Source organism: Desmodus rotundus, chromosome 4 (assembly GCF_022682495.2).
Source record: "Desmodus rotundus isolate HL8 chromosome 4, HLdesRot8A.1, whole genome shotgun sequence".
NCBI classification, from domain to species: Eukaryota; Metazoa; Chordata; class Mammalia; order Chiroptera; family Phyllostomidae; genus Desmodus; species Desmodus rotundus.
The window spans coordinates 46559766-46586667 of record NC_071390.1 but is presented as its reverse complement, the minus strand read 5'-3'; the positions used below and the strand labels follow the sequence as shown (position 1 = coordinate 46586667).

At 34.2% G+C, this 26902-nt stretch overlaps 1 protein-coding gene across 1 annotated transcript in view; it reads right to left on the bottom strand.

Moving 5' to 3' along the window:
* The window catches only part of PCDH15 (protocadherin related 15), an 870634-nt gene that overhangs the window by 34747 nt on the left and 808985 nt on the right, over positions 1-26902 (bottom strand). The window contains exons 31-33 of the mRNA XM_053923048.1: positions 22285-22373; positions 6760-6936; positions 1347-1565 (exon numbers count right to left, since the gene is read on the bottom strand). Coding sequence (XP_053779023.1) covers positions 1347-1565; positions 6760-6936; positions 22285-22373 — 485 coding nt within the window. The remainder of the gene's footprint in view (positions 1-1346; positions 1566-6759; positions 6937-22284; positions 22374-26902) is intronic.

Sequence of the window (26902 nt, the reverse complement as noted above, 5' to 3'; positions counted from 1 at the left end):
TCAAATAAAAGTTTTCTCATTGATATTATCGCTAGCAGAATATAATAAAGCTCCTTTGGAAATAGTTGAATAAAAAGGGTAACTAATGCAAATTATATTTAACATGGATATTTATATTGGGTTGATAGCTTAATAATTTAAAACGATTTGTCTAGTATTGAGTTTTTTCATAGGCCTTAAATTTGGCATATTTATTTGTTAAGGATACATGAAACTCCACTATATCCACCTAAATGTTATTCAGGGTATTTGCAACTTCACATTGCTTTTGTGATAGGAAATATTTTTATAGCATCTTGATGCAGAGCACACTTTTTAACTTTCAGATTGGAATAACCTTACCTTATTTAATTCAAAAGATAATTCTCAGTATTAGAGAACAAAGACATTGGTAAAATAATACATAAGAACTTCCCTTGTAGGTATTTTAAATAATGATACCATTTCTATTATTATTTCTTACTGTTTGTTATAACAGTATTTTATATTATTTATTACTCTTATTTGTTATTTAGTTGCATTTTGTGGCACTTTATGCCTACCTCTCTTCTTAACCTAGTCCCAAATATTCTCACCAATCACTGTCAGTAGGGATAAAATGTGTAGGCCTCTATCATAACGACCCCCCATATGTAGTGTCAGATACAAATAGCTAGCCTAACTCAAATACATATGTTTAACTTAGGTAAAATTACGGGACTACTTTGAAGGGCCTAGGAAAAAATATAGGTATTTTAAAAGGATACATTTGACCATAGGAGCCAGAAAAACCTTGGCCTACACAGCCAGTATATACTGTTAGATGTTACAGCACAGGTTCTATAAAGGCTACCCAGAAAGAAAGGAACCACATGAAACATTACGTAGGATGTGCTATAATTTTTAAATGATTTTGCCAACACTGATCATCTGCACAGAGGTAAATGTTACCTTATGGATAAAAACCTATCATGACAATGTAGTTAGGCCGCAGACCTTCCTTGGGAACTGGCTGAAATGCGTGTCTGCTTGCCACTTCACTGCCTTTTCCTCAGGAGACCTAGTACCTTCTCTCCAAAGGCTCTTATCCTGATGCCGAGCATAAACAAAGACATGGCAGCTAACCAACTATTCCTATGGATGAGAACATACTGAGAGCTCAGGGACACTGAACGATCTGGGCAAAGTGTGTTGGAAGTTTACTTTGTTTTCCTTTACAGGAAGGTCATTTGGTACAGGAAAGATACAGCAATCCCAGGAGGGTTGCACCATTGAATTTTACAACTACAAAGCCATGTCAGCAGAGATGATTTTTCCATAACACCTTCTGGAGGAACTGTCCACATTTGGCATGTATGAATACTCACTGTCTGTAGCTGACCAAAACCACCAGGACGGCAGGGATACAGCAGATGATAATGATGAAGGCCAGAGCCAGCAAGGCCCCTTCTGTGTAGCCTAGGCTTTCTCCTCGTTTTTTAATGCTGGTCACTGCCTCCGGAGTCCGGATCTCCAGAATGCGTCCTCCTTCCCCGTAATGTGGCTGGAAGTCTTTATTGATGTCGAGCAGTTTGCCATCCAAAAATCTTTATTGTTAGATAAACGGCAAAATTAATAATATTAACAAAGAAAAACATCCTTAAAATAAATATTTTATAATATTTTATAATTTAATTGAAACATAAACTCAGACAAATCTTATTACAAGTAAAAAAAAGCATATATAAAAGCAAGAACAATGAGAGTAATTACATATCTATATACTCATCAAAAATATTAATAACAATGAGCCTTATTTAATATGCTTACAAGCTTGGGAAAAGTCACTATTAACATCATTGAACTTACTATCACTATGTTGAGATTATTAACATTATTATGTTCAGGGGGAATAAAATATATTTTAAATTTTATAGCATAATTTAAAATAGCATTCCTGAATTTTATCTCCTTGGGTCCTCAAAATAACCCTGTAAAATAGAACATTATAACATTGATTTATTGCAGGCCACAAAGCTGTACAGTTACTGAAACGAACTGAGACACCAACTCATGCCTTCAGACTCACACATACTTGTGTTTCACACACCATCTTAAATATCCACACTCTCAAATTCAACATAAAACAATGGCTTGTGGGCAAAAGGTAAACAAATTAAGAGGCATTTCCATTTAGAGAGAAAAGACAATGAATAATGCAGGTGGTAAACGAGTGTAGTCATAATGACAAGAGTTAGTGCTCAATTTAACCCAGTAGTTCCAGCACACCCTTCCTCTAAGTAACGCAGTTCCAACTGTGGGCATTGCATTGGTAGGAGATTCAAGAAACAATTACTACTTAAGTGTATTAGATTGAATAATGGTACATATTTTAGGCTGTGATTAAAAATCTTTTCCACCCCCAAAATTCCTAGGAAACATTTGAAAATTTCCTTACAAATCCTACAATATTAATGCAACATCACTGCTCTTAATACCATAAAATGACATGTCTTAGGTATTTTTCTTTTTGGTTTTTGAGATTTTTATTTATAGAAGTCAAATATCTTACTATAGAACATTGGAAAACACAAAATTATTTGAAAAAGCAAAATCGTCCATAGGCCCACAATGCAAAGACAACCACTGCTAACATTTTAACAGTGTGGTATACTAAAGTCTAAGGTTTTCCTTTTTTTCTTTTAGTATTAATAAATATTTTATATGCTTGTGATCATATAGCATATGCAAAGTGAAAATACTATTTTAGAAATACATTTGAGTATAAAAGTAGCATACTTCAGTTTAAAATGTGAAAAACACAAAGAAATGTGAAAGAGAAAATGACCCCACATTTCACCATTATATAATAACCAACGATACTAAACTTGTAAATTTTACAGTCCATTTTATGCCTTTTTGACACTCTTTGTTCTAATTTTCTGAGTGATTATGCTAATTTTAAATCTAATTAATATATTGCTCATAGAGTTTCCATGTAGGAGAAAAAATAGAGAGATGGCTGATAATCAGATATGAATTCCATGGGGTAGTTTATTAATTTTCCTGTTTAAGAAACCTAATGGCTTAGATAATTCAACTTTAGTTTTAAGCTGCACACATTTTTACTTTTAGAAAAAATTATTTATTTTTAGAGAGAGGGGAGAGAGGGAAAGAGGGAGAGAAACATCATTGTGTGAGAGAAATACCGATTGGTTGCCTCTCACATGCCCCTAACTGCAGACCTGCACAAAACCCAGGCATGAACTTTTTGGTTCGCAGGCAGGTGCTCAATCCACCAAACACCACCAGCCAGGGCCACACATTTTTTGCTATGTTTCTTTACTATAACATAAGGCAAGTACGGTTGGTTTGTTTGTTGTTGTTTTTTTTGTTTTTTTTCCTTACAAATGTGCTTTTGTAGATAAAAATATACTTTTTAAAGCAATTTCCAAGGTTATTTTTAGACATTAAAAATATAATAATATTTAAACATTGTTCAAAGTACTAGAATAGAATGGAATGATAAAACTTTTTGTTTGAAATGTTTATCAGAGAAGATAATAAACTACAAATGAAGTACAGATTTAGTCATTTCACAAGAAATAATAAATTTATTAGAAACTGGGCAGGATCAGAAGTTGAGTAAAGTCATTAACTGCAGAGAAAATTTTACTCCTATTCTGAAAAATCCTTTTGAGAGATCACAAATCTATTAGATTCCTGTATTTGATATCAAATCACCTAAAAGAAGATGTGCTAACCCTTTTACACTACAACAGCTACATCTTTTTAGATATTTATTTTGGTTTATTTACCTATTTAGGTAGACTTTGTAATTGTTTACTAGAAGAATTGACCATTGTAGAACCCAAATCTTACCTAGAATATATTTTGCTTTATACATGCAAAATAACTTGCCTAGGTAAAAAATTCTTGAATTATAATACTTTTCCTTAAAAATGTGTAAATTTAATTTCATTACCTTTGACATTTTACATGCAGGTGGGAGGTATAAAGTTTATCTGATTTTTTCCTCTTATAATTAACTCATTTTTATTTCTGTTTCAATGGTTTCAAAATGTATGCAGACTTTTGAAGGACACATGAGTACCTTTTCATTGATTTTGCCTGTAACGTAGTAAAATCTTTTAGTTCTGTTTTCAGTTTTTATTTCTGTGATAACTACCACGATTCTTACTGCAAGGATACCTGTATTTATCAGGTTGTATCTATATAACCTCTAAACATATTTAGATCTCTTTCATGATTTTTATATGTATTTTTATCTTTGTGTTAATATGCTATGAGCTTCTCATGCTGCCAACTCATTTTTCACATGGTTTCTCTTCTCAGGCAGGGTTGAGTCTAGACTTTCAATGCATTTTACATTTTTTCCCTGATTTCAGGACTAAGAATTCTGGTATCTTCTAACAACTATATCAGTCTTTGAAGAAATAATTTAATTGGTTCTCCCCGGAATGTGTGCTAACGAACCCACGTCCAGTCCATGAAAGCAGAGGAATGGCATTCTCCAATTGGTCTTTTTTTTTTCTTTTTTTTTTTTTTTTTTTTTTTGGCTTTATACCTAAAAAAGAACTTGCCACCTCCAATTGGAGAAGGCCAATTCTCTCTCTGCAGTTCTTTTACCAGAAACAGGGGAAGGGTTCAAGGCATGTAAAACACATACACCATTTCACGATCTCATACTGTCTGGCTTTCCACTAAAATGTTAAACTATTTCCAGTGGTTTCAGTAGGAGAATATTTCCAGGGATATACAGTCTATCCTGAGTCATCAGTATGTTATTTGCTTTGCTTTGTTTTTCAGTACTTATTACTGATCCCATTTTCCTTCCTGCTTACTTGTTCCAGAAAGTAGATCTATAAAATTCAACATCATGAAGAAATGTGACCTTCTCTTTACTCTCATCCAGTTTGCTTAGCTGCTGCTTGAAAACAGTTAAATCTAAGGGTGAGGCAAACAGACCCTGTCCCGGTATCTAGCCAACATTAATTGATTACTGCTCTGTTTTCCTGTGGTGAGACTAACTCCTACACCAAATTTCATGTCTTCTGATTCAGTCAACTGATGGAACACATGCCAACATGTATTCCTTCTGTATTTACTTGTGTGGGACCCAACTTCCAAAGTACGGTGTGTTCACCAACAGTCCACCCTGAATTTTACCTGGATGATTCTGGTATTGTCATGTACATATTAATACAGAAATAAAAGGGAGTATGAGCAGGAGAGTGTACTCTGTACTTCACAGGAACCCACACCTAACCAGTAGAGGGGCCGCTGCCTATTTCCCTGGTAGGCACACAATCTGGGCCTCTAAAACAGGTTTGCAGAATGGGCAATGGTTAACACACCTGCCCACATACTTTCCACTTGGATAAGGTTGTTTTGCCTAATAAAGCAAGTTAGGGGCAGACCCGACTTCCTATAGTGACTTTCTATGTACAATTCTAGATTATTTTAACCAGATTCTAATACTTAGTTTTCCATTTATTTGAATTTTTAATATTCTAAATTTAAAGTTATTTTTTTCTTGACTTAGGAAGTTGATAGAAGGTTTATCAGAGCTTGATAGTCATTATATTTTAAAGTATGTGTATTTTTAAACACTATATTTTAAACACAGCTTGTAGATATACAACCTTTCTCTACTTTATTGGTCTCTCATTTATCATCTGCACAGACTAGTGTTATACAGACTGAACATATAGGCATACAAGCTAACACTGTATGTTCTTTTTTAAAAAATATTTTTTATTTTACAGTAATATAATCTGTTCTAAATGTAGTTTAATCTGTTCATCAACAGAGTTTTATTGCTCCTATTTTTTAAATAATGAAATAGTGATTTAATACAACCTTAATTTTTAAATTTATGGGTTTTAATAAACAAATGGGTAAATAGACATTTACTAAATAAATGCACTCACGTATACTGTTTAGTATATATAGACAAAAAATAACATCTGAAATTATGGATTTTGGAAAATATGTGTGAATTTATGGACACACATACCTATAAATATGTGAATATATACTTATGGTTATATATCAATACATACGTTTCAACTAAAAATGTATTTCAGTTTAGGTAAGAATTACACTCCAGGAGTCTGTTGAACACTAGGTGTCACTAGATTAAAGCAGAAACTAACATTAAAAAAATTGGTAACTGTTCTAAAATAAACTACTAAGGGAGAATATGTAGTAGCATTTAGTTTAAGATTCTGTATTTTCTTTATTTTTAAGATTTATAACTAAAATATTCAAATTCATGCCAGGATAAAATATAATATAGGGTATGGCCTTAGATGAAAATGATTAAGTCCCCACCCCAAGTCAAGGGAAAACCCAGATACTAATTTTTGGTGATTTAATAAGACCTTGAAAAAAGGAAAATTTGTTTCTAAAATTTAAACCTATGCACATTGTTGAAGGCAAATTGCCTCTTTAAGAAGAAATCTGTATTCCTCTCAACTATCGAGGGCCTTGGAGCAGGAGTGGGAGCAGATGTGAGCTGATTGGAATAAACTGCTACTTATTCATAAGTATAATAGACTGCCTGACACCAAAAGATGAAAAGACCCCCTTGAAGTCACTCTACTCCACACTCGGACCTGAAAACTTCTAGGTGTGTGGACCCTAGGTATGTCTCTTAGAGAATTTTTGCTTACACTTCACTTTCAACAATAACTTGGTGGGTTTTAAACATTAAGTACTTATTATCTATGGGTGATATTGTACCAGAAAGCCATTACTAACAATCAAAGTACTTACTTAAAAAGCTCATTTCTGTCAATGGCTCTATTGGTTTGGGGGTCGATTGCATAGACAGTCAAGTCGCACTTGGTGTAATCTTCCAGAGAAAAGGCATCTCCATGCCGGCGAGCACCAATGGACTCCACCACCACTTTGGAACCAGGGATTTGCTCCTGGACGTAGCGATCCAAAATCCTATAAATTAAATAGTGTACACAATGACATCCTGACAGCCTTTCTAGGGGGGAAAAATCACTCCCAACTTGAAATGAAATTTAGTAAATGAAAAATGATGACAGCCTGTTTTTTTTGCTAATGTTTACTGAATATGAGCCCTTGAAAAAATTGTACTTTTTCAGCATTTAACTCTCAATGATATTAGAAGCTGAGTAAGGTAGACAGAGGTCACTAACCATGCCCTAGTTAAGTCTTGACTTTTTGAATTTAGGATACCATTTGAGCCTTTACATGGCTCAGGGGAAATGCCTGCTGTGTTGTGCAGACAAAGCTGTCTATGCTATATAAGAGCCATGAGGTCTTAGAATTCTCGAGTTCATATGTTAGTGTTACAAACATCACTTCCCATAAGATTTTGTGATACAGAGCATATAGTTATATGCCAAGGTGCAGGACTAGGGTACCTGTTTTCCTAATGGTATAAAGATCCTTAGAGGGTTGTAGCAATGGGAGAATGTAGAGATATATTGCTATGGCAGGTTTACCAGCTTAAGATAAAACTATTGCATGAAAATCTCAGAAGCTGTTTAGGTGAACACAACAATTAAATGCAAATAACTAAAAGATGTATAGAAAAGAGAAAAAGTTGTTAACCTAGAGGTATATTTCTAAAAATGCAAATTTTAATCTAATGGCATAACTCGATATTAAGTGAGAGTACAAATTATTGCCATATACGTGTTTGTTTTCTACATTGGTACAAGTAGCAATTTCCTTAATGTTCTTTTCCTTATTAAAAACTTTATATTGTTAATCTTTGCAGGTTAGCATTAGATGCATATTTTAAATATTTATAGACATAAGATTGAGTTAATTTTAATGACTATACATGACAAATATTTAAAAATTTATCTGTAGATTCAGTGCTCCTTTTGGAGTTCATGCTCTAAGGCATTTTGGGGTAAGGAGGGGAAATAAATTCTGAATTCTTTTCATACATCAGAAAATAACTTTGACTTCAGCTGCCCAAATTGACCTGCTTTCTGCTCCATTAAAAATGCTGCCTTAAGAGTCTGATGTGTGCTTGATTTGCCTTTGTTAAAGGAACAACAGGATACTAAGCCTTGGAAGAAATGGCTGTACCACTGAACACAAGTCTGAAGTGTGCACGACAGAGGACATTGCCAATGACAGCAAAGTGCTTTGTTTGTTTAAACAACCAGCATAGTTGAAGGCTCTCCTGTTGATGTGCTGGTCATTCTTTCCCTTTTCTCTCACCACTTTACACCCACTGGTCTGTCTGTGTTACAGACTCTGTGAAGAGATCATTAGTGAAGAATAAGCAAAAGAAGATGTGCAAAAGAGCAGCAGGAGTAAACCCACTGGTCAAATGCTAGTTAGGAGTTGAATGCAGCCTTCCTGGGAATCTGAAGGGAGTGCCTGTATTGTAAAATGACTAGTCTGACATCATCCAGCCTGTTCTGGGATTGAAAATACGAGAGGGCTCGTAGTCAAACCACATTTATACTCTTGACATTTTGTAGAAGGCACAATTTATGGGAAAGAGCACAGAGCTCCAACTTAAATTTTCAACTCCTTTACTTATCAACAGCATAATCTTAGGCAAGTAACTTTAAGCTTTTAAAGTCTCAGTTCCCTTAACTAAGAAAAACGAAGACATCATCTACTGCATGGGCTCGTTGTGTGCATTAAATGAACAGAGCTTTTATTCTAAAATCTTTGCACGGTTTTTAGCCCATAGCAGCTGTTCATTAAAAGATTATTATTATTATTAATTTGGCCTAAATTTTGCACTAATAGTCTCTGTCTTCTTTCTAATTAATTCAAGATATTTAATGGATTTGTGGAATTATTAAGAAAACATATTTCTCACTAGTTCACTAAGCAAAAAACAAAGAAATGTGAGTATGTTATTTAATATATTGTAGAAGGTGTCTATGTGTTCCAATAGTGTAATTTAAGTTTATAACTGCTCCAGTACAGTTATATGTTGATTATATATGTCCCATGGAAATCCTTCATATATGTTACATGTTTTCCTATGAATAAGAGACGTTTCTATTGCATTTGTGTCTTTTTCTATATTTCTGTGTGATAATACAGAATCATACGAGACTATAAATGTACATATGGAATGAAATATAATTGTACTAATTGGTTGCTGGTAGCAGGAATCAAAAATTAATGAACTCTAAACATCAATTATGTAATTTAAAACATGTAACAGTATCTTCTCCCTGAACATTTTTTCTCCCTGGAATGTTTAGGGAACTTTGGGGATGAAATATCTCTCATGATAAAGAGAAATGTCTTCAGATTTGAGTTCCTTCCATCTTTTTCAGATAAATACCTGTGAAACTAAATTTAATACTTTTAAAATGAGAAGATATTTTGTAACAATTTATTTTTTCTCTTAGAATCTATATCTATACTTATGCATTTCTACAATGTTTATCTCTCCATTACATATATACACACACATATATGTATACATTACGTATATATATAGATTATATTACATATATACATATATTTATATATACTTACTAAGAATGGATGTTTAGCCCTTGATCTTCATATGTATATAAATAGGAAGATTGTTGCTTCCTACATATTATTTTTTCTCAGATTTTTAAAAAAATACAGCTCAACAGTCACTGACCTTGAATTGACTCAGATAAATTAATGATAATGTTTAAATCACCATTGTGTTCATATTTTACTTTTAATTATTATTCATGTCAGGCCAATTCATACATAAATTTTGAAATCAAATATCTTGAGAATATTGCATGTAAACTGACCCAGAAGAAACATACCACTCCAGCCTGAAGAGTTTGTATGCTACCGGCTCATCATCAATTTATGTTATTATATCTTTGTTTAAAGCCTTTTATTAATAAAAAAGTTCTGTAATAATAATATATTTTAAATACATTAATATATTATGTATTAAATACAGTCTATATTATATATTAATATATTTGTATTTTACATAGAAAGAGATAGAGATCTACAATGATTTTTCTCTGATATGTAATGTCTGTATCATACAGATCACCAAGGGCAACATCTATAATAATGATTATGTAAAGTCGGTTATACTTAAGTCCAGGCTGTATGATTTTGAGTTTACTATAAAACATTTATAAAACCTTTCATCTTTAGACTTTGTTACTTGAATTTCTTACAATGTATAAAATAAAACAATATAGTCATATTTTAAGAAATTATTTAATTCATTATTTCCTGTTCCCCAACTTCTTGAGACAAGACACTATAAATCTCTATTTTCAGAGTTTAGAGATGTAGAAAACTAAGGTGGACTCATAGTTTTCTACTAAAGTTATAGCAAAACTTAGGTAAGTGTCAGGTGGGAACTTTTCATTCATTCGTTCCTTAAACAGGCATTTACTGAATGCGCATCACGGAGCAGGCGCTGTTCTGGACACGGAATATGTCAGTGAACAGAACAAAGATCTCTGACATTATAGAACTTGCCTTCTAATCGAGCAAGACTATCAAGATAATAAAATAATAAAATCGGTAAGAGTATTCAGGAAAAGTGTGATTGAGAAGCTGATGTTTAAGCAATCTTTCAGGAGACATTGAATGATGTAAATATCCTTGGAAGAAGAAATTACTTTCTGCTTGTGCAAAAGCCCTGAGGCAGAAGTATGTGGCTGGAGCAGAAAAGGTTGGGGGCTCAGTCACATGGGGGCTTAATGATTATAAGGCGTTACCTTTTGTTCTGAGTAAAGCAAGGATGCATTGCTACATTTTAAACATTGAAGGAACATGATTTACCTGACATTTAAAAGAAGCACCCTGGCCATTTCAACAGAGAATAAGCTGTAGTGGGGGCTGAGAGTAATATCAGAAAAAGTGGTTAGTGAAACTTTAAGGAGACAAGGGATTTGTTAATGCTTGATCTATTCAATCATTTGGAGGAAGATAAGACACAAGATAATTCTTGATTATTAGACATATGTAAAGCTTATAATTCATTTTTATTATATGCATTATTATGACTGATTAAATATGCAACAGGAATAAATCTTATAAAACCAACCAAGAAATGCAATGTTCAACTGGACAAATACTTATATTAATTAAGGGTTGGGCTAGATAAGTGTTTTTGTTGTTCTTCATTTTAAAATGGCTCAACATTGATAGATTATTCTCTGTTTAGAGAAAAACATAAAAGAGAGACTAAAGCTTAGAAATCAATTTATGATGCTTTATAATCTTCCTTGAAGTGTACATTCAGGCAGAGGTGGCTCGTAAAAGGGGGTAACATCTCTTCAGAATGCAGGCTGCTTCTACCATCTTTTGTATTGAGTATGGAGTGCCAGTACCTTCTCTGCTTTGTCTCAGTTACCTTGAACTATCTGAATTTTTTCTCTGTGAAATCCAGTGCTTTGCACATAAGGAAACATTTTTATGGCGACAGTGGTGTTGCCACACTCTTCAGTAATATGGTGTTACACCTGGCTAACACCTCAAGGAAAGCAGAGGTTATGCATGACCACAGGTACCGTAAACACTGTTTCATGAAACTTTGGGTCTATGGTGTGGAGAAAAATGCATCCCATTCCAATGCACAGGTAATAATAATAACAATAGAGACATTTATTAAATATAATATTCTGCAAAATTCTGTGAGAATAGAGAATTTTGTGGCTCAGACATATCCTACTCCCAACATGTGTTCCCCCACTTGCACTTGACCGTGGCCCCTATCTGCTCCCCTGCACCGCACTGATTCCCTTGACTACCCAAACAGTGGCTGCGAATGCAAAATAAATAAAATAAATAAAATAAAATAAAATAAATAAAAAGCCTTCTGTTCGGAAAACTGGCTGAACTTTTCAACCAATCCTCTCCTACTAAAGCCCCATAAGACATTCTGCCTTCCTTCACAAGCCTAGTATTTTCAAATGAAATCTTGTGCTAATAGTGCTGTGAGTGATTTTATCCTACAACCTTTTAGTCTCCTTCTATCCTCTTCAAACTGGATTTATAGAAGAACTATTTGGAGATGCACTTAATATTAAAACAAAAAAACCTTTAAAAAATAATCTAGAATTCTGTTTTGAATTAGGATGGGGATGGGGCCTACATTTTATCTTATCATTATTGCTCAGTGGTTTAATACCTGACATAAAATGCCTAATATTTTAAGACCTCTAATAGAATAATATTACCTGGGCACAGAACAAATATGTATTAAAGCATGTTTGACTAATTCCTAAAAATATAAAATACATGTTTACACCTCCTTTTATACTTGACAATATTGAACTTCACCTAAGCCCTGCGATCCTGGAAAACGGGCAGGGTTAGGAAGTCCCCCCACCCTGTTACGTTCCAGGAAGCTGCTTACTCCAAACAGCCATTCTCTTCCTGGGCCTAGGGCTTAGATAAGGCTCAAAGACTCTTGGAGGCCCCTTTGTTTACCTAGAGCAAAGCCAGGCACAGATCCTGAAAATTCTTCACAATATAGGTGATTAACTGGATTGTTTTGTCCTCACAGATCAATCAGAACAAAATCCTTGTTAACCAAACATGGGTTGTCTCCCTCCTTCCTCAAAGCCCTGAACTCTGACCCACCCTCAGCCCGAGGCTATACCACCCTTCCTAAAAGGCCTCTGCTAGGAGAGGCTGGGATCAGGGTAAAACAATTCTCTGATCTGCTGTCTGATCATCCCACTCCCACACACAGGTTCTTTTTAGCCTTCTTTACTCCTCCTTATTTAAAAAAAAAAAAAAAAATCCAGAAAAGGCTTTTACCTGGCTTTTCCTGACCAAAAGAGGTCAGGTAAGAGTACAATTTTTAATTGCTGTGCTTTTTTGGTCAAAAAGTTTTACAACATGCTGTATTACAATAGTCTCCCTCCACCTAGTGCATCAGTTCCTCTCCTATTTGTGCTCCCAAATCATCTTTTAAATAAAGTTTATTTTCTTCTAAATTCAGATTTGTTTTTATTTGACACATGGTACAAGTAGATTGCTGAAGGAAATTGTTTCTCATGCTCCTAGTGAAACCAAGGGTTCTTGTAATTCTGATTTGATTTACAATGTAGTTTTAAAACTATGCTCATTTGCCTTCTCTCTCTCAGCACACTTCACTGACCTGACCTTAATATCTCACCATTCAGACCCCTGCGGCAGCGCGTCGTCTGGTTCTGACCCCGGCAGGCTAAAGAGAACATCTTGTTCTAAATTACGTTTCAGCTCCTGAGCCCTGAAGTGGGATGGCCCTCTCGGCTACCTCTCCTTGAAACTAGTTTGGACACAGGACCTGATCCCAGAGTTGTCCTCAAGACCTGAAGAAACACTTTACTACCCTTCTCTCACCTCTGACCAATCAGCTCCTAACAGGACCCTGAACCCCTGGCCTACGGTGTCTTGTGATTTTCTTCTTATAACCTGCAACCTTTGTGCCATCAGGGAGTTGGGTCTTTCAGTGCATGAGCTGGCCTGGCTTCAGATTGTCCAATCTAATAAAATAATTTCTTTCTTTACTGCAAACCCCCTCTCATGCAATTTTTGGCCAGAGGGCACAGGCAGATGAGCTATTACCTGCCGAAGCAAGACATATGCAAAGATTTTTAGCAAACTAGACATATAAAACATAAGATTATTCATTATTCCCTTTCCTTGACTTCCTATTCCCACAGTGAATCAGCTGCGAAGTTACAAAATTCCAATTGCATAAGCCTCTTTTCTCTCAGTTAATCTGTGTGAATTCTGGTCAGCAGTACTTAATTATATTAAAACTTGTTCTAACAAACTATAATATAAATAAATTCTAAAAGTTTTTTTTTTCCTGCAACTAAAAATACCAAAATACTAACAAGAAGTCGTAATCAAGTCCTCACTTTCCACTTTGGACGAAATGTCATTGTGTCCTGCCTGCTCATTGGCAGACAGAAACCACAGTGCTCATTTCTTTCCTGATCTGTGATCAGTTCTTTCCTTCCCAGATAGTTCTGTGCTTGGGACTGTGCTCTCTATACCACAAACATGGTATTTCATCCTCATAAGATCGAGAGAAAGAAGGCATTGATAAAAAAGGGCATTAGTACTTCCATTTCACAAGTGGACTTGGTTGCTTTTTGGCTGCGAAGCACTTATGCTCTTTCCCTAATTTGAAGAATTATCCTGTCTCCAACTGTCACATCTGATAAGACTTTAATCAGTGGCCCTGGGTTGCCGTCATCCTATGCCATCAAAGGCTGCATGGGACTCAGAGCAGGCCATTTCATATCTCTCTCCAGAATTTGATTCTTGAGTCTAAGACCTGAGATGTTTAAAGGGTTGGAACTCCTGCCCTGGAGTTGCAACATTTCCACCAGGCAGAAATTATATATCCACCTATGACTGCCATTGTTTCCCAGGCCTCTGCAGCTGCCCTTGTTCTTGACAATTTCCCCATCTGTTTTTCCATCCTTTGTGGACATTGTCATCTCTGGAAATTCTGATATATTTCCCTTTGCTGAAGCTTGCCGGAGTTCATTTTTAGCACAATAGAACTAGTATGATGCATATCTCATTTTAAGATCCAGTTGTACCAAAGCCCGAATCATGTTTCCAGTTCTCTCATGGTAGCAACATCCGTCCCATTTTCCTAGTCCTACTCTAATTGGTCCTAGTAGGCTCTTTGAAATTCTATTGATCATATATTTTGTATTTCATTTAAAGTTGCATGGTTGCTCATGATAGAGTTTAATAAGAATCTGTATTATAGAAAAATCCAGGTGTTTAAATTTGCCTTGAATCTAAATTCTTGGAAGCAATATATCAATATAAAATACAAGTAATTCAATAAAATACCTAGCAGAATGGTAGTTGATTATGGCAAACTGTCTCAAAACAAAGAATTGTATTTGATTAATCTTCTAAGATGCAAATACAGTGCAAATGAATTAGTATAATAATTGTAATCATTAAAAAATAAAATTTCATTTAGGGTTTATTGTTCCACTTTAGTTTAAAAGATCTATAACTTATAATACTTAATATATGTTACTATGGTATCTTTAAACAAAGTTTTAATACTTCTAAGGAAATATGTTAACATAATTAACATATAGTATATTTTATATATATGTGTAAATATATGCATGTGTTTATGTGTTATATGTGTTTGTTATACATATTTATATATAAATACATGTATATAAAACATGTTTTACTGCGCTAGTACAGGTTAATTAATGTCCAGGTCAGAACTTGTTTATTTAAATCGTTTTCTTAGATAAATGTTGGAAGGAACATTTAACTGAAACATACTTTTTTTCTATGCAAAACCTTTTATTTTTTTAAGTCCCAAACTAAGGTTACCAATATATAACAGGTTCAGTTAACTAATCTATTCTCGAACCGTTATTTTCTGCAGATACCCCTGAACTTTAACTTATACTATCACTTTATCTAGTTACCTTTACATGTGTCTTCAATTACTTTCAATCAGAAATTGTCTTATAAAAATTTAGATGTAGAGTTTTAACTGAAATAGTATTTAGATATTTTTCACACTACAATCATTATAGCAGCCATCTTCTCAGTTACTTATTTGCATGAATGAGCCAAACTAAAATTACCAGTTGATGAGAGTTTCTGGCATTGTGTGCTCAACTCACTCCCAAGAAAAGATAGGTTGGATTTTTAATTAGGTTTGCCTCCTAAAATATTAACAGAGGGAGTGTTTAGGAACCCAGCCTGCTGCTGGCCTGTAGATGTGGATTCAGATTAAATCCACCACTGCTCTCTGTGTCTGCATGGAAACTACCCCACCTCACAGAGTTCTAGGAAACTCAGCTGCGCAATGAGGAAAGTAATTAGACCTACCTCCAAGGGTCTTTGGAAGAAGTTCATTGGACGACACTAATTAATTGCACAAAACCCATCAAAGAAAAGTGTCATAGATGTAAGATATTGGTTGTGGTGGTTATGGAAGCTACTCCTCAGATTTTATGACTGCACACTCTGCTGAGCCTTTTGTTCAAGTAAAGGGGATTATATTTAGTTAGTAATATATATAGGAGTACCTAAGTACTTGTCAATATTTTTTCAAAAGCCTGGCGAGGTGAATCAATAGGCTTTGCAGATGCCAGAGGGATATACAATACAGGCTTTCCTGATACTCTGAAATTATTTCCTCTGTTAGTACAGAACCTTGGACACTTTACACAGACCATATACTGAGTAATGCTCTTGATACCATGATACAGTTTTTTTCACGACATTAGAAGAACCCTCTCTATGAATAAAAACATTTTCCTATAATCTGGCATTTAAATGAGAAATAGTTCTGTCTTTCCACCAGAATTTTTTTTTTGTAGCTAATTCTGTTCTTGTTTGTTTGTTTCTTTCTCTTTGCCTTTAAAATGATGAAAACTACTCTCGAGATATGGAGGGCATTCTTAGCACCTCTGTTATGAGCCCCACTCTGACTCATTTAATTTCCTTTCTATTTTATTTGTTATATTTTTCTGACTCAAGTTCAAGGTATTTTACCTTGGTTTATGTATGAATCATTGTAAACTGACAAATGCTCTTTGAATGAGGTGGAACATTAAACAATAATTAAATTTAGTACCTAATACAACTAAGACATAAGTGAATGTCTCTAAAATACCATTTGTATTGTTACAGATACAAATGGAATATTCTTATGTAAACCTGAGGTTGAATTTACTTTTCATGTTAAAAAAATAAAACAAGCACAGACAGAGATAAATCATGTATAAACTGGAGAGAGAAAGTTAAAAAATGAAGCATAAATATAATTAAAAGAATAAAGGAATTGGCTCTAGGTGATTAGGTTTCTGAATTACATGGCTGAACAGGGAAATGATATATTTATCCTATACCTTAGGTTGGGATGTATTATAACAAATAATAATTTACTCTATTTGGCAAAACTTTTGGACCATAAAACATAAAAGAATATGATAAAGAAGAATTTTGAAAGGAATAAATGCCAAATGTATATTTTGGAAATCTTATAAAGTAACTATGATTTAAATGTTTTAATGGAACCATAGATCGCAATCTTATTTTTATCCCGAATCTGCTTTCTAGTTATTTTCTATTTGAAGTGATATTTGGGAAAAAATAAAGCAGAGATATAACATTCTACTTTTTTCTGTTTCTCTTTCTAATTTCTCTACCTGTATTTCCACAGATTTTCTTTTGATGATAAGTGTTATAAGAGGCTGGGAAAACAATTTCATTTCTTTAAGACTATTTATTTATTTATTTATTTATTTATTTTTAGAGAGAGGGGAAGGGAAGGAGAAAGAGAGGGAGAGAAACATCAATGTGTGGTAGCTCTCACATGCCCCACCACTGGGAATTGAACCAGCGACCCTTTGGTTCACAGCCCACACTCAATCCACTGAGCTACACCAGCCAGGGCAATTTCATTGTTTTTATTAATGAGTTTTACTTTGTAATATGAATAACCACTTACCCCAAATCATATTAATTTATGCCTGTATAAATTAATCTTTTTCTATCACATGTGTGTAAACATTTATTCAAATTCTTCTAAAATACATGGCACATGCTCTGGCTGGTGTAGCTCAGTGGATTGAGCGCTGGCCTGCAAACCAAAGGGTTGCGGGTTGGATTCCCAGTCAAGGAACATGCCTGGGTTGTGGGCCAGGTCCCCAATAGCAGGTACTAGGGGGTATACAAGAGGCAACCACACATTGGGTTTCTCTCCCTCTCTTTCTGTTTCCCTTCCCCTCTATCTAAAAACAAATGAACTAAATCTTTAAAAATATAAAATATGTGGCTCAAATCATAAGTTAAAATAATGCTATAAGAGACATGTACTGGTACTTTGTATAAAATTATTACTTCTTAGTAAGATAAGAACATAATGAAATGAAAATGAGCATTTTTCTTGTGAAGAGGGGAATTTACTTCTCCTTCTTTACCAAAATAAGCCCCCAAAGTAGAATTTCAGAAAAACAACAGATGAATTCCCTTTGTGTCAAAATAATAAATCGCCAAGCCTTGGAATAAAACCAAATCACGTTTATCTTTTTGAAAAGAATCATAAATTATACCTTACATATTAAAAAAGTAGGATCTTATTTTATAAAAGGGCAAAAGTAGGCTTATAGCTATGCGTATGGAAAATAACCAATAATTAATAAATAATAATAGAAGGATAAACCATTTTGCATGCCCACAACTGTAAACCTACTGTTGGCACACCTTGTATTGAGTCGGTGTTTTAGTTTTGAATAGCGTCAATTTATTTTACAGCCATTTGTCAATTACCAAAAAAAATTGTTATTTTCAAAAGTTGTACTATTGAAATGAAAGTGTTTCATTATCTGATAGAAATTAGGTCATTTATGGCTAGTTTCTATTGGTAACTTTTTCAACTACATCTTTGTGCTAAGTACACTTAAAGAAAATTGGCATATGATTAGCAATATTTATAGTGATTTAATTTAGAAAACATCAGAGAAGAAAGACTACACAATTAAAGAAACTCTCAGGTACAATAATGTATCTCCTATGTTCCAGGCAGGCTTATATATTTTTTAAAGATTTTTACTGTTTTGATAGTCTGGTTTCATACCCAATGTGTATAATGTACTCAGTTCATGTGGAATAAATAGTTGAAAGGAAATAACCTTAATGTATGGGGAGGAAAGTGTCTGTGGGAAGAAGATAGTGAAGTTTGATTTCATTGCCAAATTGGGAAATCAGCAGACGATGGTGCGGGAGGCAGATGACATCAGGGCATCTGATGTGAACCATTTATTCCTAAATAAACTCAATCTTCTCCATGAATAGAATACTATTACTTTCATATGCATAATCTTATCAAATTCTTCAGTGGCAGAGTAAAAAGAAATTACTTTTATTTTGTCCATTTGCTCAGACACAAACCTTGGAGTCATTATGGTTTCTCATACCTATTCTCATACATCCCCATAACAACTTTTGTAGGTGCACCTTCAGAAACACACCCTTAGTCTAATCACTCCTTCCTATCCCCACCCCTACCACCAGTGCAAACCACAGCGACCTCTCTCCTGGACTGCTGCCATAGACTCGCACCCGGTCCCCTAATCTCCAACTCAACACCCTTTTGAAATGTAAGCCACTGTGGTGTCTCTGTGCAAAATGTGGAAGGCAACACTGTTCAAAATAAATATAATGTAAGTTACATTTGTAAATTCAAATTTCCTAATAACTACATTAAAAATAAAATGGTGATATTAAGTTTAATATATTTAACTCAATATATCCAAAATGATCACTTCAATATGTAATCCATATAAAATATTAATGAGATATTTGATTTTTTTGTATTGTTTTAGAAATCTGGTGCATTTTACTCTGTACTTGCAGCATCTTTCATCTGAACCTCCCACTTTTCAGGCACTCAATACCCACATGTGACTAGCGACTACCATATTAGACATACAGGTATAAGGACTTTCGTACACAGAGGAAAGTGTTAAAGCATCCAGGGGCCTAAAATGTCCTAAGTAACTCATTCCCCACCTTGGAATCTATATTCTTGACCTCACAGGCATGCCCCTAATGCTGGCATTTTCACATCTGCAGTTTTCTCTTGGGGAGATAACTTCCTCCAGCCCATCACCCCCATTACACATATACACACATCACCACATGACTTTCTCCCTCACTTCCTTCAGGTTTCTGCTCGGACTTGAGCTTATTAGAAAGGGTTTCCTCCATCATCCTATATGAAACAGTACTTCTCTTATATAATTTTGAGCTTAAGAATCTAATGTGATTGAAGTTTTTAAAAATTTACCAAAAGAAATTAGTTCTGTGCCTGACATGCTTACTGCACCAGAAAATTTGCATTTAATTATATTAAAAGCAACACGAGCTTGACATCCTTATTCCAATATTCAAGATGAGGAAGTGTGGCTTATGTGTTAAATAACTTGCTCAGAAATCACACAACCATAACAGGATTCCAACTTGTGTGTCTATATCACATAATCAAGCCATAATCAGAGTTCTGTGACTACTATACCTGCTTTTTGAGTAGAAAGTGCAAAACTCTGGCCTCTCTCTCTTACCCTACTAACTTTGGGCTGCTAACTTCATTTTTGTATAATATCTATTATTCATTAAATGTTCATGGTTTCCATTGTCTGAGGCAGCTGATAACATTTAGTCCTCAACACAGTCCTATAAGTTTTATTAGCTCTTATCAACATATGGTGAAACCGAGTCTGGGGAAAATTACATGATATGCCCAAACTCATGTTTCAAAACAAATGTTCTATGAAGTCAAAGATCCTGTAAAAAGGGCCTCAAGACATGAAAGTTGCCTGATTTTTCCATTCATACCTTTATATCTACTTAAAAGAAATAAATGATATAAATTGCCATGAAATTATACTTTTATGTTGCCATTTTCAGTTTTTATAAATTATCTTGATGTCAAGAAAGGGGCATAATGATTTTTCTTGTACAAAATTTTTATTCCATAAAATGTACCAAGTGCTTATTATATAACTGGAATTATAGCAGTGAAAATAGATTACTTAGCCTCATGGAGTTCATATTCCACTGGAAAATTGAAATATAATTAAAATATTAGATAACACTTTGAAAAATCAAGAATGAAGGGTGAGAACAGCAATTTTTAACCATTTTCATCTCATGGTACACATAAACTAATTACTAAAATTCTATGGTATACCAAAAAATATATGTATTTTTGCTGATCTGACAAAAATAGGTATAATTTTGATTCATTTACACCAAACAGCTATCGCTATGTTGGCTCTTGTCATTTTTTTCCCACAGTCTAAGGGAAAGGTCAGTGCTCCTGACTAAATAGTCTGATATTGCATGTTTTAAAAATTCTGGTGGCGCACTGAATGAAAATTGCTAGATTAGAGGTTGAAGAAAGGTTCTCATTTTTGGATAGTGTAATCAGAGAAAGCCTACCCCAATGTGTGACATTAAAACAGCTAAAAGAGAAGCATAATTCTAAAACTTTAGGGTATAGTCAGCTATTATTCTGGTAAAGATTATTATACATAAACCACATCTGCAGAGGAAAACAAGACACTGTTACTGATATTTCCATGCATAAATGTTGATAATCACCTCATTATAGGACATTTAAAAAAAATCCTCACCCAAAGACATTTTCTCGTTTCTTTTAGAGAGAGAGAAAGGGACAGGAGAAGGGAAAGAGAGAAATAGCAATGCAGGACAGAGCATTAATTGGTTGCCTCCTGTACACACTCCAGCTGGTACGGAACCCACAGCCTGGTTACGTCCCCTGGCCAGGAATCAAACCAGAACCCCTGGGTTATAGAATGATGCTCCAACCAACCTACCCATACCGGCCAGGGCGTTCACAGGATATTTTATGTGACATCCAAAGTTTCAATTTTATAAAATACTAAAAAATAATTGTTGTACAACATGTGTACCTCATTAAGAGGGAATCACTCATGCCTTAATCAACATCTGTTGTATTGTATTTGAAACATAATTACTAAAAGTCCAGCTATCTATCTGAAGCTTCTTCTGGCAACGTACAAGGGGGAGATATTTTATTAGAGAGAGGAAAGTTAATAGTGATCATTGACATCTGTCAACCTAAACTCAATCGAAGACACAATAATAAATAAATACCGACATAAAAATCATGAAATGATGGCAAGTTAGGTTAGGGTAGATGAGAGTGAAATAGTAAAGATATTTTAATAACCCTTAATAGCACTCAGAATATTAAAGAACTGCAGCTTAATAAATAATTACGACTTTGAGTCAACAATAACGTTAGTTCAGCGTGCACTGTTCAAAGGCAGAAGGGCATGATATATATTTTAGAATAATTAAATATATGAGTCTTTGGGATTTAGTCACTTGGTTTTTGAAAAATAAGCTTTAGCCATCTAGATATATCACTCTGAGAAATAGCATTCCCTGCACTGGTTGGATTGCTTAGATACTGAGCCATTTGAGTAATTTGGAGCCACAAAATCAAGCCGTGTACTCGAATAATTAATATTATGACTTATTTCTTATATGCTGCACTTGAGATAATGTCGATGCATCAATCAAAGCATTCTGAAATAATAAGATCTTCTCACATCTAATTTTCATTCTTATTTGCAAGCACTCTCAGAATCTTCACATATTTCAAATAAAATACATATTGCAGGAAAACAGCAAGCTAAATTATTATGACAGTGTGTTAAATATATGTTTAATCTGAACATTATAATAATTAAATGACCTAATCTAATAAAAATTGTAGCTGCATGAAAATACATATATAAGTAAACAAAAGCCCATTACTCTGTAAGTTCTTCTATCTTTTTTTCCACCAGTGTGGGAGGCACATTAGAAACAATGACCTGCATGTCCAGCTGATTGACGACAGAGACCTGAAAAGAAAAAACAGGATTTATTTGGCTTTTACTCATTAACATTTCTATAATTAAAAACATTGCTATTTCTTCTCTACTATGCATTTTACATAGTAGTTTCCCATTTTTTAAAATTTAGTAATAAATGATTTTAGTCATATAATTTTCATGAGATGTTGGGACGTGTTGAGAACGACAGGCCATTAGTTGTTTACTTGGAGGTTACAGAACCCTAAGTGATCTCACCTGTCGTTGATTTTGTGTGTGTTTGCTTGCTTTGCTTTTTTGATTATTCACTAGGACATAAAATAAGGTGTTTTTGTTTGGTGTTCAATTGAGTTATTTAAGAACATTCAGAATAATGAAAAATACAGCCTTTAGATTTTATAAATCTCAAGAAATCATTTCTTCATTGTGACTAATAATTTGTAATATGGCTAGTCAGAATAATTCATTCCATAAAATCATTATACATAGTCTTTGTGTTTGCTTTAGCCAATTTTATATGTGTGGATGAAGATTATATATATATATATATAAATTTACATACAGGGTAAATTTTAACAGCGGTTGATGAATTCACCCTATTCATTTAACATACATACAGTTTTTCTCTATTCTCATTTAGCAAAATAGAATAAAAATAAAAGCATTTATTCCCTGCTTATAGCACACAATTTACTTTTTTCCTCAATACTCAACAGAGTGTGACTCATTTAATTTGAATAACCCCCGTATCAGGTAGTTATGTCTATTATTCAGTTTTAAATAAGAAAAGCAAAAAAAAAAAAAAAAAACCCAAAGAGACATTTAATAACAGGGAACCTATTAGCTCAAGCTGTCTGACTCCAGAACATGTGTTCTTGTCTATTACCCAATCTGGATGTAAAAAATGTAAAGTCAAATCATATGTTGTCCTGAATATACATTTGACACTATTAAAGTTGTGTAAATGCATATGGACCAGAACCATGAATTGAACACTCTGGATTAGGTATATTTAGAACCATATATATGAACATAATTTATACCAGGGAATAATTTCACACTGCAAGTATTTTAGAAATTGGCTCTAGGTTGTCGACATACAGTGACTCATAGAGGCCCGATCAGGAGTCACAAACTCAGTGTCTTCAGGGACCAGAACTAAATTCAGGTAACTTAATGAGTGAAGTAGCCCAAATTATGAAAGACTGGGGAGAAGTGGAACTGTGACACATCAGAGAGCCTACGACTCATCTAAAGAGGTCAACTACTCACTCATCCCTAGTGAATATTGCCAGATGGGAAAATACGTCCAGGTTGGCTGGAGCCTTCATGTTTCAGGAGAATAATAAATCCAGACTAGTATGAAATATCACAGTGAATTAGCAATCTTACAAACCATTCTTTGAGCCCAGTAATTTATGTTCTGCAGCAGGTATTAAACCAGACATCTGTCTTATTTCCATCTGTGAGCAATCAGTTAACATTGGCAGTTACAAACATATATCTCTAACTTATTATAGGTGTCTGGGACCAAATGTTTAAATTTTCCTTAAACATGTAGAGGAATCTTGTTTTTGTCTTCACGCACAAAAATTTTCACCTAACTTCATTAGAAAAGGGATTATCACAGTCTTTGTGTAACTTTTTCTTTTCTTACTGGTCCTGAGTAGAAAAAGAGACAGAAGTTACACAGAATTAGTTTTTAGTTGTTTGTTTGTTTTTGTTTTAGTAGTATAAATACATGACAAAAACCTCTAGAAAACTGTATGTGATACTTTTAAAATTTTCTCTTTTCCTTCCTCCCTTCCTATCTCTGTCCTTTCCTCCCTCCATCTCTTTCTTCTTTCTTTATCTTCTTTCCTTTCTTATCTTTTTTCTCTTTCTTTCAACACTGGATAGAAAATGTAAAATAAAATAAAAATTATGATCGAAAGTAAATACCCTAGAACAAAGAGTAGTCATGGAGTGTTATGTCAACAAGAATGGATTCCTCAACCTACTTTATAGTTTGGTGGAACCATATGATGGAGTTCTGACAGATGTAAAGTTAGTCACAGGAATAAAATATGCTTAAATCTTTTCCATGTGTGAGCTTTTCCTTTCTTTCTTCATTTCTATCAGATAAAGAAGTCATAGATAAGGACAGAAATGTAACTTGGAAGAAGTTGAGTCCCTGTTCCTCCATTTGCAGGAAAGCTGTCAAGCATATCACCCAACCAACGTACACTCTCATTGCTGTCATGTGAGAAGAAAATAAAATTTGTTTGTTAAAAATCCTGAAATTTTGGATTTTTTTCTTACACAGTTTACCATGACAAAAACCCAGTTATTTATTACATGTGGTTGTTAGATTCTTATTAGCTGTACTAATTGTAGGGCAATTAAAAACTAAAATGTTAGTTATATGTGGGTTCAGGAAAGTAGTAGAATTTCCCCTTATAGAAATATGTTCTGAGATATGGGAGCTTATTTATAGGAATGCAGTCCATTCAGGTGTTAGGACCCTATCTGGAAGCAAAATTGTGCCTGGCAGTTATAGTAACTCTATTATTTGCCTTTTAAGGACAGTCAGTAATTTCACAGAAGGATAACTTATTTATTCAAAGGGAATTTTTAATTTTTTAATGAGCTTAGGGGCTAAATTCTGACTAAATCAACAGAATATGTTAAGATTTAAGATCCTCTGTCATATCTATAATAAGCTTAGAGTTTATCTAAAAGATTTCCTGATTTTAATAGCCTTTGAAAACATACTTTTGTATTTCTAAGCTATAAAAATAATGTATTTCTAATTTGGATAAAATAACAAAGTCTTACTTAACTCCAGTCTTACTTATTTTTAGTTAACTCCAAAAGTAGTTACCTCAGACTATTAAAAGTTACATTTAAAATTTAAAATCTTTTATAAGTGTTAATATATGATTTATGTATAATTGGTACAAATTTTTGCCCATGCAAATGAAGAATAAGCTATTACAGTTTAAATTTTGATTTTTCAAAGAAATCCTACATCCCTGAATTTTGGCTTCTTCTATCATCTATGGCAAAGATATTTGATATTTAAGATTCTAGATATTATTTATATTACTTTTCCCAGTATAGCCTCTATTCAAATAGTTCCAGAAATACATATCTGTTTATTGTACCAAATATTAAATATTCTTCTTATAAAATTACTTAATTTCACTCTCTATTGTTTACTAATGGAAGACTTTTAAGCAAATATTCTTATCATTGTGGGAGTTAATCTTCGTTTCTATGTATGGTAAAAAAAATGAAAAAGGGAAGTAATATGGAGACCAGGACCAATTAAATAACCTTGGTCTGATCACGATACCATAAAGTATATAAACAAAGTGGAGTCACTCACTTCAACCAAAATGGCTGTCAGCCAGCCATGACACTTTGGATCAAGAGGGAAACTACCTAAGTCACAGAGACACATCTGGTAAGGAGACACACTTAAGATATCTGCACATGTGATTAGAATAGCCATGTTTGCAGAGTGGAGCCACCCATAGATAGGCTCCTGGGGAAATTCCCACTTGCCTTTAGGGGTGCCAAGCAAAACAGCCATGTACCACCCATAGGTTCCAGGGTAAATTCCCCACGTGGCATCAGGGGTGCCAAGGCATTTATCAAAAGACCCAGAATGGAGGAGTACACCACTTTCAAGATATAACTGAGGAAGTTTCCAGACCACTGCTGAGACAGCTGAGTTCCACACACCAGAGTGCTGCTCCATGCCACACTGATCTCCTTTGGCATTTGCTACCAGAGGCTTTGCCCTGCTGGACTGAGAACTTCACCTGCGCTGGTATCCATGGAGCTCTGGAGGTCCTGCCTTGGAAGATGCTGACAACTCCGTTGGCCACCGTGCTGTCTCCCAGACCTGCCGATGGACACTCTGGAACTTGGGTTTGTTATCCCCCATTGATTTCTGTGTGTGTGTGTGTGTGTGTGTGTGTGGTATTTCTCTTAGATTGTTAGAGTGTGAGTAGGATATTAATGTATGTTGATGTTCTACTTTGAGTGAGCATGCATTCAATAAAAGATGAGTGAATAGTGTAGTTACTGTGTGTGACTTTTGTCTATTCCTGGGTGCTGGGCTGCTCAGTGGGCAGCTAGCCAAGCATTTGCCTGGGTGACTTACAGGAAAGGCTGTCACAAAAATACACTTGTGACAAGTAACATTGTAGAGCACAGGTTTGTAAAACAAGAGATTGTCAATTTACAGATTTTACTTCGTTTAATTCTTCATCCCAAACCTTTTATCTTTCCTTTTTCTTCCATTTGTTCCCATATAACTTAGACAGTATTGTCCAGTAGAAATATAGTTTGAGACACAAATACATACCAGATATATAATTTTAAATTTTCTGGTATCCAAAATAAAAAAGATTAAAAAAATAGTGAAATTAAGTCAACAATAGAGTTAACCCTGTGTATTTACTATATTATCATTCCAACATGTAATTAACATTTTTTCATGCTGACTTTGAAATCCAGTGTGTGTTGTGTACTCATTGTACATTTTAATGCAACCTAGCCACACTTCA